General features: G+C 41.5%; 1 protein-coding gene across 6 annotated transcripts in view; it reads left to right on the forward strand.

The window, feature by feature from the left end:
* septin9b (septin 9b) overlaps positions 1–19,678 on the forward strand; it is a 75,444-nt gene that overhangs the window by 37,429 nt on the left and 18,337 nt on the right. The window contains exon 1 of one of the 6 annotated variants that reach the window (XM_020647313.3): positions 4,259–4,488. The exons of 3 other annotated variants lie outside the window; for them this stretch is intronic. In XM_020647313.3, coding sequence (XP_020502969.2) covers positions 4,437–4,488 — 52 coding nt within the window. In that variant the 5' untranslated portion in view covers positions 4,259–4,436. Of the gene's footprint in view, positions 1–4,258; positions 4,489–8,640; positions 8,792–18,871; positions 19,007–19,678 lie in introns of those variants that run through there. 2 more of the 6 variants (XM_020647318.3, XM_020647317.3) reach the window with 2 other exon arrangements.

Here is a 19,678-nt window from a genome sequence, read left to right on the forward strand (position 1 = left end):
GGAGGTGGTATCATATTTCATAACATCTCTGATTGAATGACACAAAATAAGTGGCTGAGTTTTTAATCTAAAGAGTAACATGCTTCATAACAGGGATTACATGTATTGCTTTTGAGCAAATATGACTGAAACAACTCCCCCTTGTTCTGTTTATCATTTGTTCTGGAATTTAACCTTTTGGATGTGGAAAAGACTTCAAACCCCGAGACCTTCATCCCACTTCAACACACGCTGGTTTCGAATCAGCGTCGGCACCACTTTGTACTTTTGTTAAAGACGTAATATTAGTGGAAAAGGTGACATTAGTCCTACAAAGAGAACAGGTTTTTTTTTACACATTAAATAGAGGAAATTGGGTAATGCTTCATGCTTAATTTTAATCCGAGCCAGCTGTCTCATTAAAGAGCTGAGTTGATTCATGGAGACCGTCATAACAAATAATGAAACAGAGGTAACCTTCAAATCTGTGTGTCCCTTCATTATAAGAATCTTTAGCTAGACATTAAGTGTGAGTCATTAAAGCGAGGAGATGAGATAGAAACTCAACTTTTTTTTATGTTTGTCTTTGCCTAAAGATGACCGCATGATGACTTTCTTACGCTGAGGCAAATCTTGTCATCGTCTTTCTTTGACAAACAGCGCTCTGAGTGCTCTTGCTCATTTGAAGTCGGTGAGCCTCAAGACTCAACTGTAACGTCTAACTTTTCAGCTGAAAAATGTCCCACAGTGATAACACTGACAAATGTCACTTCTCATTATGTTGAATATTATGACTTTCATTGTTTCACTATCTCAAACGCGCCACCAGGAGGCAGTGTGAGACATACCAAATCTGCTCTGACACCGAAACTGGCTTCTTAAAAATGTATTTCCTCTCTTTTGAAGCCTGAAGAAAAGTCTTGATTTCAGCATGCTATCTTTAGTACTGCTGCCCCTTTTCCAGAGGATTAAGCCTGATAAAAACCACTTCAGAAGCTCTGACCACACATGTGTATTGTAGCAGAAAAGCATCAGACACAGAGGTCAGCCTTTTTCCTTTCATGTTTTTATCAAAGTTTTTAACACTCCAATGCATCACAAAGATAGAGGCATATTCTAAATACTGTCGTTTTCAGTCTTTGAAGTGTAGTAATAAAACGGGCAGTAATAACAAAACTTGACATGAAAGGTTTTCTCGTTTTTATGAACTTTGTATATTGGGGGAGGAAGACGGAGGAGCTGAGAGAAATGTGAAAGGGAGAACCTTTTTGCCTCAGATAAGTAGACACACAAACTAGTTCACACACACACACACTCACACACAGCTGCCCCCTCTCCCCCAGATAAAGCTTTCGGAAGTTGAAGTTTACATTGAGCATCTGGGGGAAGTCAAGGGTTAAAGAAGTTTCCCACCACTGCAGAAAGACCTTTGTCCGCTTTAGTCATCTCACCAAATCCCACAACTGTAGTAAACAAACCCCCCATCTCAGCTTTATTCACTTTCTCCTGCCTGCTGTAAAGTCAACACATTCATGCATTTTACCTCTACAGACATGTTAAAGCTCACACAAAAAAAAAGATAAAAAGATGGACGGCACAACTGCTCTCCAAAAGTGAAGCCACAATTTTTGGAGCTCCCCCTGCTGGCTGGCTGCGGCATAGGAGATAAGCAACACCTCCTCCATGTTAGCAGACAGGACATGGGTAGAGTTATACATGAAAATACATTGTTTCCAACATGGTTTCTGTCATCATGGTTAGTTCTTAGGCTGGTTTATGTGTAGTGTTGATATGTAAAAGTGAACTTATGTGAACTCTATATGTAAAAGAGTGAGTATAACATCATGATTTACAGCTATTTCTAGCGTTCTTTTCTGGATTAGCAGTTTACTTTGCAGCACTCAGAGCACGTCTTGGCTCCAAATAATGTCACAGGTGCAAAATGTCAGCGCCTGTCACTGATGGTTTTTTGGCTTCATTTTTGTACATAAAAAGAGATGTAGACGTATTGTCAAAATGTATATACAGTCAGTGTTTCAAACACAAACACACATCGCACAGATCATTTCCTCTCAAAACACCGGAGACGAGACTTTTAAAAGAATGATCACTAAGTCTTCCATGGAAAGTTTAGCAAAACTGACGAACTTTGGAAACCCACCATCACACAATCGCCATCAGAAAAAAGCCAAATTGTCGGATATAAGCCATCAGAGTCTGATGAGACAAAATGAGACTACCTTTAGTCTCAGCTGACACTATCTTCATTAATCTGCGTCTTCTTTGGGTGAATCCTCCCTCTCGTTTATCCATATATAACAATCTGCTGCTGATTCTTTGTCCAAGAAACTGATGGAAATGTCATGTTCCTCATCTTGGCACTGCTAATGAGGGAATGAAGCCAAAGTTACTAATAGAGCCTTGAAATTGATTATAAAAACCAGAATGCCAGCATGAGTGTTTTTACAGTGTCAACACTGTGTGTTTGTGTACAGACAGATGGCCATTTATGCCATAGTCCTGCCATCTGCTGAAATGAATCCATGACAGTACACGAGGAGGCGGAGGGATTCCTGTAACAGGGCATATCTACGTCTGCATGGAGAAAGTGAGGAATGAGACCAATGAAAGGGTACCATCTTGTCACTTAAGTTACATTAACCACAACAAATCAAACAACTGACTGTGCGTCCTACACTGTGATGATATTGTGATGTAGAAAATGGACATTTCAGAGCAGGTTAAAGCAGATTTGCATTGAGATAAACTCAATTTAGTGCCGCAAGAATCATTACCACTGCCTTTTAGTCACATAGACCTGGGCAATAGATTATCAATGCATCACGATCCAAGATGAGTACCCAATCCTCCCAATCATTAATAACTAGTAGACATAACCAGAATATTATTGGTAATCTTTCTATTCTATTCTAAATAATAAAATAACATTTGTTTTGCAATTTAGTATTGCACTATGCAGAGTTTTTATACAAGTATATTTTTTGGGCCTTTTTGCCTTTATTGGACAGGACAGTTGAATAGGGAAATGTTAGAAGTAGAGAGTGGGGGGATGACGTGCAGGGAAGGGCCGAGGCCGGATTCAAACCCACGGTTGCTGCAATGAGGACTATAGCCTCTGAACATGGGACTCGTGACATAACCACTAGGCTATCTGGTGCCCTACTATGAAGAGTAGGGCACCTGTGAGGAGTTTTTTAGCTGATTATGAAACAGACTGAAATGAATACTAATACTTCTACAGTATATGACCTAACAATCAAACAAGATGTATTATTTCTTTGTCATCATTTTTTATACCTGTAATTCTGCTGATGGGTAGGTGCTCTTTTGCTTTAGTACCCTCATCTTCGCACAATCACAGATGAATGTTTCTAGTTGCCAAGTGAGATATGTGCAGACATTCTGCTTATAGAGGAGTGATTGGTGCCTCAGATGGGAATGTACATGAAGACTTAATTGAATAATTAAGTATGTTCAAGGCTTTACTTTGTAATAATTGGCACAGACATTGAACACACTTAAAACTCATTTGAGACGTGATCATATGTCAAAACTGAGGTCTGCAGAGCTCAAATGAGGGATTTAGAGCATAGTGCTGCAGCTTTGGGGTTTTATGGGCAATTAGCTTCCTTGGAGAACACCACTATCTGCTGAGGGGAGGCTTGGCGGAGGAGTCTGGAGGAGCTGCGGGTGAACTTTGACTCCGAGCCTCGATGGCGTGAAGTGCTTTGTGATGCTACACGGCAGACTGCAGATGTCAACATCGCTCAGGAGGGCAGGAAGAGGCAAATGGAGGAAGCATCTAAGTATAATTTGCAGGGAAATGGCGAGTCACACCATGGCAGATTAAACCTTAATATTTGGAGAAAGACTGGGATACTACTTTCCGTTGCAGTCCTGTTAATGTCTGAGGGGATTCCAAACGATGATGGTTTGTGATCTGTAATAGCATAATAGTCTCGCTCTGCCTCTGCACAGGGAAGATTTTTATTATACATAATTAGCATCATAAGTGGCCTAGATGTTTCTGGAAGGCATGCAGCGACCGCACAAAGAGTTTAATCACAGAGCTCCTTCCTTTTCGTCTTCCCTTCGCTTTTGGAGTTGAGTCATCCCAAACCCTTCGCCCCCACAGATCCTGCAAGGGGCCAGGGATTCCCCAGAAGGCCGATCCCTTGGAGTCGCTGTGTTTATTGTTCATCAGGGGAGGCTTTGAGCCCGGGACATCAGAAATAGAGAGTACGTGTTGGTGTGTGTGTGAACGGGGAAGTGGAGTTTGTTAGATTAGCTCTCGTTCATTGACAGAATTGGAAAGAACTTAACGGCAGTTGTGACATAGAAAGAACTTGCCGTCTTTCTAACCTCATCAGACATTTGTTTTTCTTGTTCAAACTTATTGGAATCATTAAGGGACGATACAGAAAAAAGGGGCAGACATGGCTTCTACTTGCAGCGAGATCTACAATGACTATGAGGTGAAAACCCACTGTGAGTATTTGTTAGCATTCATTTGTGTCTTTTGGATAGCTTGACTGTTTAAAACTATGGTAAGGCAAGAGGGACGACTGGTTTCCATTAAGGGCAATCAAGCTCAGGCAGGATGTATCCTCTTCAGATGGGGACGTGAAATGGGAAGTGGATGAACACACACATAGGAATATGCAGGTTGACCATTTTCCCCTCGGCCTTTTTTCATTTCATTGCTAAACTCTTTGTTTGGTTGAAACTGATTTGCTGACTGGACGCTATTCAACAACTTCCTTTTAAAAATGTATGTTTATTTCTCCTAAATTGGAGAAACTGGTTATTGTCTGAGTGTTGCTATGGTTTGATTTTAAAGAAACAGTACTTTTTAAGCTGTAAGAGCTACTCTTTCCATCCTTTAAACGTATTCCAGCTGGGAAAGCTTTGCCAGCTTTAAACAGACTAAAAGACATCTTGAGCTAACACTTCCCTATAAACAAATACTCTGACAGCAAAATCAGGCCAGTTTATCTTCTTTGCGGTCATCATTGTAATAACAGCGCTGAGTTTTTATTGTTGAAAGGCTGGTGAAAAAGCAAACCCGGGCCTGAGTTATTGTAACCTTGAAGTGAAATGTTCAGAACGTAACCTGGAGGGGTCGAGGAATTTTACTGTCGATTTGTGAAGTAGCCCGAGATATATAGAATCTATCTGTACTGTTAATGTATGTTCGGTGATTTGAGTCAGAGGGGGGAAGGCTGAGTCCTGGAGGCCACATTAGGGTGTTTAGATCCTCCGTCATCACACACATGCTGTCTCCATTTGAGCCACAGGGGAGCAGAGAAACCACAGCCAAAATAAAAGCATAACAGGAAGCCTCCAACAGACACAGCTATCTCCCCTCGAAGATATCCAAGCCAGGCCAGATGTTCTTTCTCTTTCCCCTCCTTACCCATCCTACCCCCCAACCTCTTCCTACTTCAACTCTGTTTTTCGTTACTTTCTCTTTTCCTTACACCCTTCCTTCATTCTTCTTCTGTGCCCCTTCTTCAGCGTGTGTCACTGATGAGGGTTAGTCACTCCTTGGCCCCGCTGAGTCATGTCGATGACTCTTTAAATCAGCTCCATATGTGCTCTGCCATGATTTGCTGGCCTTTGGCAATCCGCCTTGACCTCACTGAGCTCCTCAATGAGGCTCACAGCGAGTCATTACAGCGTATTAGTCTTTGATTACCTCTGGTATCCACATGATTTGATGCTTGCTATACCTGTGTTTGAGATGTTTCTCTATTTTATAAGACAAATAATAAACACAACTCAAATGGCTTGCTTTCAGATTTGCAAAGCAGCAGTGAGTGCATGATTTCTGCAAAAACATGGGACTTTTGCTTGAGCTTTTTGCTTTAAATTAAAATATGGAGGAACATTTTTCACAGTTTTCTGTAATTGAAAGAGGGGTTTTTTTTCGGTTTAGGCTTTTAACACATGCATAACATCATTTTGCATGTCCCCTGCATTACACAGTAAATCACCGGGCTCTCCATCTAATTGAATTTATATTTTGCTCAGAGCTTCTTTTAAGGCTTTGAGGATGACTAATAAAATAAAACTCCTTCCATGAATCAGACCTCGCTTTTGATCTTTGGTTCCCTCAAAAGGAAATTGCATCTTAAGACACTGGCGGGTCAAAGGTTTAAATGACAACTTTGTTTATTGTTTAGTGAGGGATATATGGGAAATGTTGTTTTTACTGATGAGATATAGCAGGAATGTTTTAGATTATTTTGGCCAGAACCCCAAAAAGGTTGTTCTTCAGGCTTGCCAGACAGCGAAAAACATTTTCTGATTGTCCTGTTTCCACAATGGAGATGTGCCACTGGCAGATTTAGGATCCTAATCATAAGAAGAAAGGATTTGTTGAGAGAGGCCCACTTCCAGACTCACTGTCTTTCAGTAGATGTATCTATATCGACTAGCTCCACTTGCAAGGGTTGTGCAAGTTGAAAAATACAACCAAGGCTCATTAAATGCTAGTATGTTGCTGTGCTAAGTAGAGAATGGTTTAGTTTCTTACTCTGAACAAGCTCTTACGTCCATTGAAAGTCAGCTGTGGAATAAATGCATGCAGATGTGAATTCATTCAGTGTTGAATTAAATTAAGCAGATTTTTTAAAAGACTTTAAAATGAAAAATAAAAACAATAATACAATAGAAAAACACACAGAAAGTTATAGATTTCCTTTGAAACCGCAGCCAACTGTGAGACTCAGCTGTGACAGGAAGGAAGCCTTTTCTGCTGAACGATATGACAATCTCTCTCTGGCCTTCAGTCTGTGTGCTGATGGGTAAAAAAGTAGACCCATAAAAACAAAGGAGCAAAATAAATCCCGCTCTCCTCCCCGTCAGTCAATATTAAATCCATTCTATTACCAGAACCTCCATTTAATCATAAAATCGTACTTAGATAACAGATTTCCACATGCTGCTTGCATTAGAGTTGTGCAGACGGCGGGGTTGGCTGTGAGAAATGTGAATCTCTCTGTTGTGGGTAAACTGGGACACAGGAAGCACAGCAGAGCAATGCATGTTTCCAAAGAACATTTCAAGTTTTGGAACCACTTTATCTTTTTTATTGCCAATATTGGCTTTAGAGCAGTGAGCTCCAGTGCTCATTGAAGTTGTTGATACTCAAGTTTCGTATATTTCTGTAAGCTGCAGCAGGTTACCACAGTGTTTAGTGGAAAACAGCAGCACACAGCGTGCACAGCCCTCAATGACAATCACATAGAAATTCTTCCTTCAACACAGATTTACGTCTTAAAATGCTTTTCATATGATCATTTGGTTTGAGTTTCGCTAACACTTAGCATAAAGACAACAAACAAGTCTTTAGTATTAACCATAGATGGTATAAACAAATGAACAGCATGCCTCAGCCTCCTCCCTTTGAGCAGGGTGAAGCTCAATATGTCAGCGCCCATCACAGTATCCATGTGACAGTCGCTGACATATTGAGGATTGGCAACCAGTCTCCCAGTATGTGTTCGACTGGGTTAGCCGGGGTATTAAAGTAACGTCACTAGCACCAAGTGAAACACACATTTGATTTATTTGAAGTACTATTTGTACTATAAGCTAGTGTAATCATGGTGACATCTAAATCTGTAGCAGCAATGCACTTCGTTTACAAGAGATGCCTCCTCTCATTGGCTCAAACTGAATCAGCCCAGATAGAAATCTTTCTAAATGGCATGGATGGAGGACCAGAACAAAAAAAAAAAAAAAATGGGCTACAGGACTTGTAACTGTTCCCAGACTGGCTTCTAAGCTAATTTCCTGTCGCCTTTAGCTACATTTTTAAGGCTCATACGCAAAATTGATTATAGTATCAGTTTTGTGATCTAAGCCATAGCAGGAGAACGCATGGTTTAGAAAAATGTCATACATGATTTATCTTTATTTTTTTCCAATTAGGGCACTGGTTTAGCTCAGTTGGTTGTTCTGGTGCCCCATGCATGTACAGAGGCTACAGTTCTTGTTGTATAGATCCAGGAGTTAGGCTCCGCCCCTCGGCATATGGGGCATGTTATCCCCCTCTTTACCTTTGTATCATGTCCCTCCACTGCTTTCCAAATAGTAAAGAAAACGTGGGGAAAAAAAATGTATCTTGGAAATGTTTGTACCAATTTAGTCACAGCTTAAGTCATTGTTATGAGGGATGGAGGATTGAAGGAGGGACATCAGCAAACATTTTAAGCACACACACACACACACACACACACACACACACACACACACACACACTCAAATCCGGAATTTACTCTGTGAAACAAACAGTGGGAGAGAGAGGGAGCAGATGGACACACACAAGGACGAGTGAGTAAGAAGGATATAAACCTTTTCTCTTGTTCAAACACAGAGGACCGCACACACACACACACACACACACACACACACACACACACACACACACACACACACACACACACACACACACACACACACACACACACACACACACACACACACACACACACACGCATATACACTCATACAAACACACACGCAGAGCTTTTCCTCCTGCGGGTTATCTTAATCACACGTGGTTTGAGATAGCCTGCTATTCCCACAATGTTCTCCATTCACTTTCTCTTGAATGAGGGGTGTGGCTGCTGAATGCCTTGGTAGCCACTTGGGAAGGTGGTCACATGACTGAGATGTGGGCGTGGCCTGGGGAGCAGCAGCAGCAGCAGCAGCTTCACCAGCTGGAGCTGTGATTGAGAGAGGAAGAGAGTGGGAGAGAGAAGACAGGAGAGAAAAGGGTTGGGTGAGTTGCAGGTTTTTAATGTTTGCCATGTGCTTTACTGTGTTAGGAGTGGAACTAGATGATTTAGGAAGAGAGAAATAACGGTGAAAAAAGAGGGGTAGAGGAACAAAAGGGAGGGAGAGAGAGGCTGTTGGAGTCAAAGTTAGTTTGCCATGTGTGTCATGTGTGCAGGAAACTTTTTAAAACTTTGAAAGTTTTAAAGCTGTGAGTTGGAGAATGTGTTTGGCAGGAAAGCTCAAGCAAACCCTGTGTAGTTTCTTTCTTTCTTCTTTCATTTTCTTTCTCAATCTTTCCGCTTCCCCATTGTTCAGCCATCAGAGAGAGTTTGGGGGGTCGAGCACAACCACTCTTCCCCCCTCTTCTTAGCACACTCCCCTTCCTACCCTCTCCTTTTCTTTCTCCCTTGCCCTCCCATTGTGTGTCTTCAGCTCTGGAGCATGCATGGATAATCAATCTGCCATAATGGGCCTGAGTGTTGACCAATCAGAATGGACCTTATTACTTTTAAAGATCTCAGGTCTCCCGGGCTCTCTCTCTCTCTCTCGCTCTCTCTCGTTGTGTTTTCTCCTCGAGCTCCAGCGCTCGTCACATCAGACGGAGTTTGCAGCCTGACTTTGATCCAGTGCAGTGGATTAGCCAGGCACTGATGGAGCAAAGCTGTTTTTGACGTGATTTAATTTTGACAATCCCCTGCGTCCGCTCTCCGGAGAGTTTGTTGCCAAGTTCAAGGGGAGGTGAGGAGTCAAACAGGTCATGGTTTCACTTTGAGTTTTGCTTTTCCCTCTGGGAATTGTGCAATCCCCCCCCCCCCCCCCCTCTTCTCAGGTTCTTTCGGTGGGAAAATTAGAAAACGATGTTGCGGTTTGCCACTTAACTGCACTTAAGAGCCCCTGAGGACAGTAAATCTATTGAAAAAACATCTTTGGTGTTTTCAGGGCATCACATGCACTTCATTGACTCAGCACTTCAGCGTCTGAATAGCTTTTTTTCAGATGGTGCATCCAAAACTCCCTATCTTGTGTTTGCTAAAGAAGTCGAACCAAGAAGTCGAAACGAGCGTTCTGTTTGTAGTCTCCATGTGGAGATATTTTGGCGAATTTGCAAAAAAAAACCCCACAAACATATTGTCTTCATTTGCGATGTAATGCTTTTGATTTTGAACTTTGAGAATACCTCAGAGTCACGACACCTTCAAAGTATCACTCAATTCAGACAATTATTTGGATTTATTTCTATCAGCCTTCAGCGTTGCCTCTTTTCTTATTTACGTATGGTCTTTATACACCTCACCAGAGATGCCAGTAAAAGCCACTTTGCTATTAATGGCAGTTAATTCACATGTTTGCTGGTAAATCGATCAAAGAAAAAGACTTACCTAGGTTTTTTGGGTAGTGACATGCAATAAATATCACCTTTTCTATGCTATTTCATTCTGTCAACGTGATATCCAGCCTGCTCCTGTTTGTCATATCATATTCATTTTTTTTTTTTTTAATCTATTTCAAGGAACCTGAAATGCAAAAGTTGTCATTTTGTGCTGCAGGTGAAAAATCCTTTATGATCCTTCAAAGAGAAAGACACCCTTGTGTAGAAAAAAAAAAAGAAGCCAACCCTGTTGTTCCCATCATGTGGGAGCGTTGAGTTGCACTTTCAGCCTGTGTCTTTGACCAAAGAATTTCCCCTGAAGGCAGAGGAGGGGAGAGGGGGAGATGAGCATGATGAGTATGTTTTACAGTCAACAACCGGGATGTTTGTCTGAAAATACTCTTTCCCACATGACATTACATCTTCATCCTTTGGCTGATTGTTTCCATGTGTGAGACAAATATAGTCTTATCTTATTTCTGTAATTAAAAAAAAAAAAAAAAAAGACTTGTTAATACTGTTACTCATTTTAGTTTCACCTTATCAGCACATAAAAGTAGAAACTATGAACCAGCAGGGTTTTTGTGTTGCAGAAAAGCAAAAGGAAACAAGCATGTCTCCCACTGCGTCGCACTCTCGTTGCCCACAGATGGAGGATGTTTTCTGTTCCACATGTGTGTCTCAGGGGGGAGGAAGTCAGACGATGTCATGTCCTGTCAGAGGTGACAGGTTGCGGGCCTGTCATCACTGGAGGGGGAGGGCATGTGTGATGCTTTCATCTACAACACTGAAGCAGTGTGATACCTCAAGGCATTATGGGTCATATGTCACATTGTTGTTGTTTATTCTAGGACGTTAAAATTCATTTGAAGGAACTTTGCCTGTGGCTTTATTAAAACAAGCAAATGGTTATGGTTTCTCTTGAGGATGAGGACTGATGAAGAGAGCTAAGTAGCTGCACTCTCAACAGAAAACTTGCTGGTGTTACCCAGTGCAAACGGACATCGTCACATGCAGAAGTCTTTCAGAATAGTTTCTCATTTCCTCTTATCAAGCGGTACCCAACCGTGATATATTCCAACCAGCTGACCCCGATTCCCACTTCATTCATGGTGGCTGCAGCATGGTTCTGTTTGTCCTGTACACTGTACCCATTTCCAGTTCCCTCTCCTGCATGCAGCTCTACAGCTACACCTTCCTTCTTCCCCCTTTGTGTTTCTCAGAAATGATTGAGCTTTGTGTTAAAGCGGTGCTTGCTGCCCAGAACAGCAGGCTCTAACAGTTGTACTCAGAACCACAATGACAGTCCTGCTGTGTTCAGCTTTATGTTCTCCTTTTCTCAGTCTCTGCTTACAGCCATCAAACCCAGAGTCTTGTTGTGTTTTTTGCTCATCTCTGTTATTGTAGCATCAATATTACATCTCACCTCACCGTGGTCATGCCCTTTCTCTCGATAATCTTCAATCTACAGCTCTTTGCCTCTCTTTCCACCTTTTTAAATCTTTGTGGAGGTGTTACGGGACATGTCATTATCTGCACTAGCAGAAGTTTCCGTGTGGAAAGCTGTTTTTCAACACCGAGCAGCAACACCATCTGCTTTGCTCCACATCAGGCCAGGGGTCGCATTCTCAGTGGGCCGTCACGAGTGACAAGGCGCAAAGATGAAGTGGGCCACAAGCATTCTTTCGTTTAGACCTTTTCTGAAGTGCTGATGTGTGTTTGTGTCAGCCGTAGCTGTTTGTCAAAACTCGCCGAACCTCATCGATTTTGCACGACGGGGAGAGATGTAATGATGGAGAAACACGTCAGGATTTTTAATCAGCACGTTTGTTTGGTGTCGGAGTGCGGATAAGGGAGTGAGAGAGATGGATTTCCTCTTGGATGTAGATGACAGCCCGGAGAGAACGTCCCCTATCCTCCCTGCTGGCCTTCTGTGGACCTCTCTCTGTCTCTACGCGTTGTAAACCAACCGTTGTGTATCTCCCTCAAACAGAATGCAACGTAGCATTAAGCTAGCTAACCCAATCTCCGGTTTTTGCAGTCTGTTATCGGACATGACAGGACTGCAACATTTATAACTTTTTGGAAAGACACCTTGAAAGCAAAGGACGTTTATTTTAGGTTAGTTCAATTCCTTCCGTAAGCATTCAACCGCATAAACTGTTTCATGATGTAACAGCTACGAGCTATAATTGATTTTTTGGGATTTTTCTACTATGGACCAACACAGAATACCTCCTAAGTCAAAGGAGAGCGATATAACGTGGTACTCAACATTCTTTAGAGATACAAATATGAAAAGCTCAGAGTTTTTTCCTTCTAGTGTTGCAGGTTAGCTTTGGCATCCCAAAGCTAACCTGCTCCTGTTTGCTAATCAAATGGTACAAATCCCAAATAAGTCGATTTTAAATTCCAGATTGTAAGACAGTGAAATGTAGAAGTCCAGGTGAGGTTAACATTTATGCAAGGCGTTGTGAAGAGATGAAAATACTGCCACATGGGCTGCTCCTTTGAGATGCTAACTGTGCTTGTTTACTTCCAGGTAGTAGAGCGAGGAGAAGGCTGCAGCCAGTCTATGGCAACAACCATCGCTTGTGATGGGAGGCTGTGTTACAGTTTCAGCCAAAAATCTGACCCTCATTGCCGGCCACAGATAAAACATGGTGATTTGTTTAACCGACTAGTAATTCTGGTGCTGAATAGTGAGGGTGAATTTGTTTAACTGTTTAGTTGGCTAGTTAGCGCCTCTTACACTCTATCAAGAAAAATCAAAAGATAATATAAATGATGCAAAGCTTTTATTTGAGACTCAAAACAAGCAGTTTCTTCACCTGACTGAACTCATATTAAAAAATGTACATGATATTCACCTGTGAATATGGTAATTCATGTACCACACTTATTCTGTCTCGATCCTCCATCTTTTTTTAACCAGACGGTAGCAGGCATAAAACTTAATGATCTTTTCCTTCTCAGTGGTAGCCTTCAAAGCGCCAGTGGAAATATCATCTCCGGTTTAGAGGAGAGAGTCAACAGAGAGAAAAAGAAAACAGAAAGGTGGGGAGAAATAGAGGACCAACACACGCACATGGACATACACAGAGTATTCAACCAGAACTGCAGTAGGGCAGAGATGCCAAGTTTTAACCTCATGGGAGCCATGTTTTTTTTTATATCAGAGCTTTCAGATTGCAGACAGTTTTTAAGGGCTGACAGTAACAGAGTGTGAGTGGAAGAACAGACATGATACCTTCTTTTCCTAAAACACAACTCCCTAAGGAGTAAGTGGACAGCTTTTCACCATATGCTGAGGCTTACGCAGGACACACAGTCGAGGAATACTACTAGTGTTCGGAGGCGAGGTTCACTAGAAAAATGACATTGCATGCAAAAGTTACAAGATTAAAATCACAGTAAACAAGCTCATTATTACATTATAGTGGAAGCCTCAATTAAATGAAATTGCAGGCATGGCAGCAGCAGAATTCCCCTCACAAGTCACCAGCATGAGTGTAGCATGCACATCAAATCTGAAGAAACAGTTTGCACAATGAGCAGTTTGAAACCAGAACTGAAAACACATTATGGTCAACTATAAAACCCTCCCACATAGACCGGTTCTTTATGCAGAGTGTCAGTCATAGACCACACCATTAAAACAGTTTGGCTCATCAGCAATAATTACACGTTGTGTCTGCCATGAGGCATTTTATAGATTCCCTTTTTGTCTCTGCCTCCCACCCCCACCGTTTCCTTTCCCTTTCTGCAGAATATTTACCACACTGATATTATCAATATCAACCAAAAACATTCTTTGTTATAGAATTTAAAGCAGGGCTAGAAGTGTGGATGTGGCGCTTTCAGATTGAAGAAAACTGAATGGTTTTGTGGAACATTTTTAGGAAAACAAGACTGTTACTGGCTGGTTTCACTTCAACAATATTAAATGTAGAGTCAGATGTGATGTGCCTGATAGGATTTTAACAAAGCCTTGAGATGGGAGTGTGATAAGAGATAAGCGGGGCTCTTGAGTGGAAAGGGTATCTCTGTTACAGTAAAATTGCCAGAGAGCTGTCTTCTCCCTGGAGTCGATGTGCACGCAGGTTGCCCTCGGGCGGACACTGAAGCTTCAGTGTTTAGCCAGCTCTGCATCGGTGATGAAACCTTTCTGCGTTCTAACCTCTCTCCATTTCTCAAAAGCATCTCCAATATTTATCCTAGTTTTACCACGTTTCTGCACGTGGAGCTTATTAAAAACTTCAGAGGCTTTATAGCTTCAGTAGAATCATCTTCACCTGCCCACTTCCAATCGCTGCAAAAACCTGTGGGTTTATAGGGTCTTCCAAAACAGCCATGTGGGGGCGCCTTAAAACCGCACTACCTTCTCTGACCAAAACAAATACACACCATTACGCACAGGAATTGAAACTTAGGAGGATGACTGTAACCGTGCACTTCAACACACGTTTCTTAAATGTTTCCTTAATGTCTGATGGTAAGATCATTGTATGATTTAATTCAGAAGAAATCGTACATATTGCTCCGTAAATAGACATCACACAGAGTAGTCTCTCAGATTTAACAGGGTTCCTTCAGAACAAAAAAAAACCCATCATAATAAAAAAAATACTTAAGCTGAATGATGCCCTCGTGATGAGTAGATTTAAGCTAAGCTAAGAATGTCTTCAGTGCAGATGTAAATGTTGTGGTTTTGTCTGCTGTGACAACCTCGGATAACAAACAGGAAACCATACACTATCGAAATGTGGACTAAAAAAAACTACAGCAGTATGTTCATCATTGATTTTAAGGAGAGTTTTGATATACAGGTATGATAATCAGATCAGACCCCAATACGTTGTATTTTTCTAGACAATTTTTTGTTGCAATGCAAACTATGAACAGATAGCACTGTGTCATATTCAGGTATAAAATGCCACTGACATACTTTACAACATTCCCCACTGAAGTGCACAAAGTGCTCTTGTTTGAAGATGAAGGACTAGAATTGTCTCTTTGATGGGATCTGTCCATTCATGCACAAAAAAGCCTGAACTCATCTCCATTCATTAAACAAAGCTCTCAGATCTGATAATCCTAAAGTGCCTATTTTGAATGTCTCGAGGCAGAAAAAATAAAAATAGATACTTCATAATTTAAGTTGTGTCATTGTTTGGTTTCACCACAGAGAAATAAGGTAGCCCACACCTTAACCAAAAATACCCAAAACATTGTTGATGACGTTTTCACTTCCTGCAGCCAATCAGTGGAAACGTTTTTTTTTTAATGCAGCTCACATTCCAGCCCTGTTGCACCAGCTATACATGTGGATCAAAATGTCTGAAATGTAGGCCGATACTTTCTGTAAATAATACAAAATAAAAAAAACATATTTTATCTTCTCAATCAACTTAGTTTGTCTAAAGTACTGTAATAAAATCCTATAGCCTTCATTTTCTGAGTTCTTTTGCAGAATATAGGCTACACCACCAAACTTGCAAAAAACATTGTTTCATTGTCAGATATGACGTTTTCACTTCCTGCAGCCAATCAGTGAAAACTGTTTTTTTTTTAATGCAGCGCTTGCTACAATAACGAACCGACAAACGTCCGTTGACTTCCGTTACTGTCGCTATGGTACTGTGGAGAAACTCTTAAGAGAAATGAAAAGGTGAGTAAATTAGGAAAAATCATCATGATTAGCTAGTGTAATATAACAACAGTGACAACATATCATTATAAATAAATAACTTGTAAGAATATTACAAACACACAATGAACAACTTTGATATAGTAATAACTTATTAGAAAGTTGTCTACTCTTCCTTCCAACAGTAGCCTGTAACGTTAGTGTCTAAGGGCGATATGTCAAATGTAGCCTAGTCGAGTTATCGACTACAAACTGTTGTGTTAGAGGACTTTCCACGAGATTCGGCAATGGGAGGTGTAAGCCAGACACGGGGCCATAGCCCACTCATCCCTGATGCTTGATATAGTTGGAGAGGACCCCCCCTCCCCTCAGTAATTGGAATATCATGTGGGGTTGAGCGTTGAACAGCAGACGAATCTCCAACCACCAGCAGAAGCAGCCCTTTCCCAAACAGCAGAAGGCCTTCCACCAATCCCTCATACAGCTGCACAACCCATCCCCTCACCTGCAGAAGAAGGTGTGCAAGAACCAACCTCCAGAGCCCACCTGTAGTCTACTCACTGCAGACAGTGGTCAGCCTCCATTAAGATACCTATATGACCAAGGGAAGGCATGTAGGTATTGGCTTCAAACTTAAACTATAAGGTTCACATCACCTTAGTCTAAAGATACATTTGTCTTTGTACTCACTGCTCACTTTCTTACAGCCAAATTAACCAAGCTTGATTAGGCTAAATATCTACAATTTTCAACGAAACTTAAAAACATTTTTCTAGCTTCAGCCTATGTTTGTTTCAGACGACAAAATAACCCTCTAAAATATTAACACTGTGTGCTATGTTCGAACTGTCTCAGCTGCTGCAACACCTTAATTCAAGGTAGAGTGTAAACTCAAACTAGTCGAAGTTTTAACTTACGCTGGTGCAACCCAGTGCAGGACTTTTCAAATGAAGGAACTGTGCACCCTCCTGGAATAGTTCAGCTTTTTTTGCTTCGACTAGAAATTAAAAACCCTCTCTGGAGAAATCATATTCCACGTGTCAGAGATTCTGCTCTATTTTGATGCAACAGTTAGATCCGTCTGGTTCATGATGAATAATTTGGATTCAACGTCTGAGGCCACTGAGTCGTGATCTGAGTCACACTGTAAGTCTGTGTTCATTTGTAATGAGGTTACTCATCCAGAAACGTAGCTCTCAAGGGCTAAAGGTTGTTGACGCTTTTGGTTGTGGGACATGATAATGCTGGAGAGCAGATGTGACTCATGAAGACGCACTTCAGAGGTTGTTGTGGAAACGTCCAAACTGTCACTCCGGTGCATAAATACATATTCGGAAAAAGATCGCTTATGGCAAGCTCATCCTTCTTCCTGGCAAATGAAAGTGCACAATTTGAATCACAGGGTGGTTGTCAGACTTATGAACATTTCGACTGTTCCTGCACTGCTGATTTGTTCTGCCCTTTTCTGTTGCGTTTGTCTCACAATTGCCACTTCTTGTTACTATGCCTGTTTAGGTGTTTTTGGGACCAAACAGATCTGGGGACTGTTTGAAGAGGAACCATCCACTAGGGAGTTCCCTGAGAACTACAACCATTGGGGACTTTGTTTGGTGCTGGGAGAGTATCTCTGAGGAGGGAGCTAAAAAGGTTCCTCTAAACGTGGTTCTAGGAACTAAAAATGGTTCATAGTTCCTGCAGTGTGTAATCAATAAAAAGGGGGAGGGTTCTAACAGTTCTACCTTTTGTTTGCATTACCACAGTGTGACTGTTTTTCTATTCTTAGATAGCAGCCTAGTAAGCAAGCAGATGGCCTGTGGCTGGCACAGTCACAGAGCCCAGGACGCCGTTTGGCTGCAGACCTGGAGTATGTCATTAGAGCCGATCTGTATTCTGTCACTCAGGAGTCTCCTGATGCAACTGAGCTCAACGGGGTTAGCCAGAAGTTGATTTGTGACACTATGCAAACATTTGCAAACACATCAAAAGCCTGAAGATAGATTGTTCCAAATACATCAGGGTTATTCTATCACGTCCAAGACCACTGCATTTCTGTGTCTGGTTTCCTGAGGACAAGGATGCAGCTCTTAGTCTGCTCATGCTTAACATTATGAGGTATCAACAGAAGGTTCATATTACAGCTTGGACTGATCTGTGCTCCTGAATGTCAGGGTTGCTTTTTAGCTGATAAAATGATCTCTTGCCTAAAGGGAAACTGGATCTTCGGTTGTGGAAATTATTGTGCAAAAACAAAGCCTTGAATCCTGATCATTTCCTGACTTAAGAAACAGCGGGAGATGTTTTTTTCCCAGGGTTTTCAGTAAGTGTTTTATCAAAGCTACATGCAGTATCACAGCACAGTTCACCAGTTTGACACCAGACTCGCAAAGTCCTCACACAAGTCCTCGTGCCCTTAAATTAAGAGCTCCCACGATGCTACAAGGGTTGCACACAGTGGTTATTAGCAACTCGTTTCCCAGGATAAAGTCACACACAGTCAAAGATGTGTTTTTTTGTGGAAGTGGAAAGTCTACTCTGCTTAGGTGCAGTAAAAAGTGGGTAATTTATGCTCTAAGGAAGATCACAAGTCTTTTACAAGCTCTCACTGTCTACAGAACCTCCATCTTCCACCTTCCGCTTTATCAAAGGGCCCAGACCGGCAGAAGTCTGAGCATGCAGATTAGATATCAGAAAATGTAGACCTGTGATTTGTGCTTCATTTATACTCTTGTAACTAGCAGGTGCAGTCTTGAGAAAATCACACAGGCAAAGTAAAAGCATGAAGGCTTTCATTTTCTTATGCAGAAAGCTTAAAAATGCTGTTTTTTTTTTTAGAAATGATGCACCCAAAACAGAACCTGAACTACTGCATCAATGCTGACTGTGTTTACATACAAATTAAAGAAAGGGGTTAAGGATTAAGGCTACGACTGACTCCCTTAAAGCCTCAGGTGTATGTGTCTGTGGTTTTTGTTGTCTGTGTCTGCAAACCTCACTCATACATCACCACAAGTTAGTGTTCAGTTAGTGTCACAGCACAGGAAATGTTGTCTCCTCCTCCTTCATGAAGAGGGGTGTGAGTCTCTGCTGCTGCAGGCACATACTTTGGCAGAGTTGTGTTTTCAGTTTGCCTGTTACACAGCGGTGTCTTGGCACACAGCCTCCTGCTTCTTCTTCTAGTAACTGATCCTCCTCGAAGTGAGGTAAGCCCTGATTTGTAGCTGAGAGCGGTTCCCTATGTCAAGATCTATTCATTCAGTCTCTCTTCCTAATTCTTTTATTATTAGGAAAATCAACTCTAATCCACAGCTGCACTGCTTCACTTTGGCTCATTTATTTCAGAAGAGTCAGAGTTTCTCTTGTAGGCTTTGCTGCAAACATGAGATGGTTGCTTGTCTAGATTTTATGCAACTTTGAGGAGCAGATGTGTGTCTGCTCCTTTAAGATTTATTGGTTAGGTTCACAGTTTCTCGTATGCTCTGGAGTGAAGACCACTGGGAAAACTAGAATTCTTTATCTAACAGTTGTAGAAACGTTGTCTTGTTATTTCATGTGTTCATGCACATCTGCACATGTGTGCACATACGTCTCTGATGGGTTTTAGGCAGGGAGTGTAAATGACAGATTATCACCTTTTTTGTGTTGTCGCTTATCAAGGCGGATGCTCATGCATGTGAATTTTAACTCTGGTGTATCCTGTTTCACACAGGAAATGAACTGCTCAGATCAGTATCTTCTTTATTCACTCTGAATTAGTGTAGCTAAAATCAGCAGTTTCTGTGATTTCCAAGTGCAGTTTTGTTCACTGCAGTTGCTTCTGGAGTGCATACACTTTTACAACCAAATGTACTTCCAATCATCACAAAGACAATGTA

The sequence above is a fragment of the Labrus bergylta genome, chromosome 1 (genome assembly GCF_963930695.1).
Source record: "Labrus bergylta chromosome 1, fLabBer1.1, whole genome shotgun sequence".
Taxonomy (NCBI): domain Eukaryota; kingdom Metazoa; phylum Chordata; class Actinopteri; order Labriformes; family Labridae; genus Labrus; species Labrus bergylta.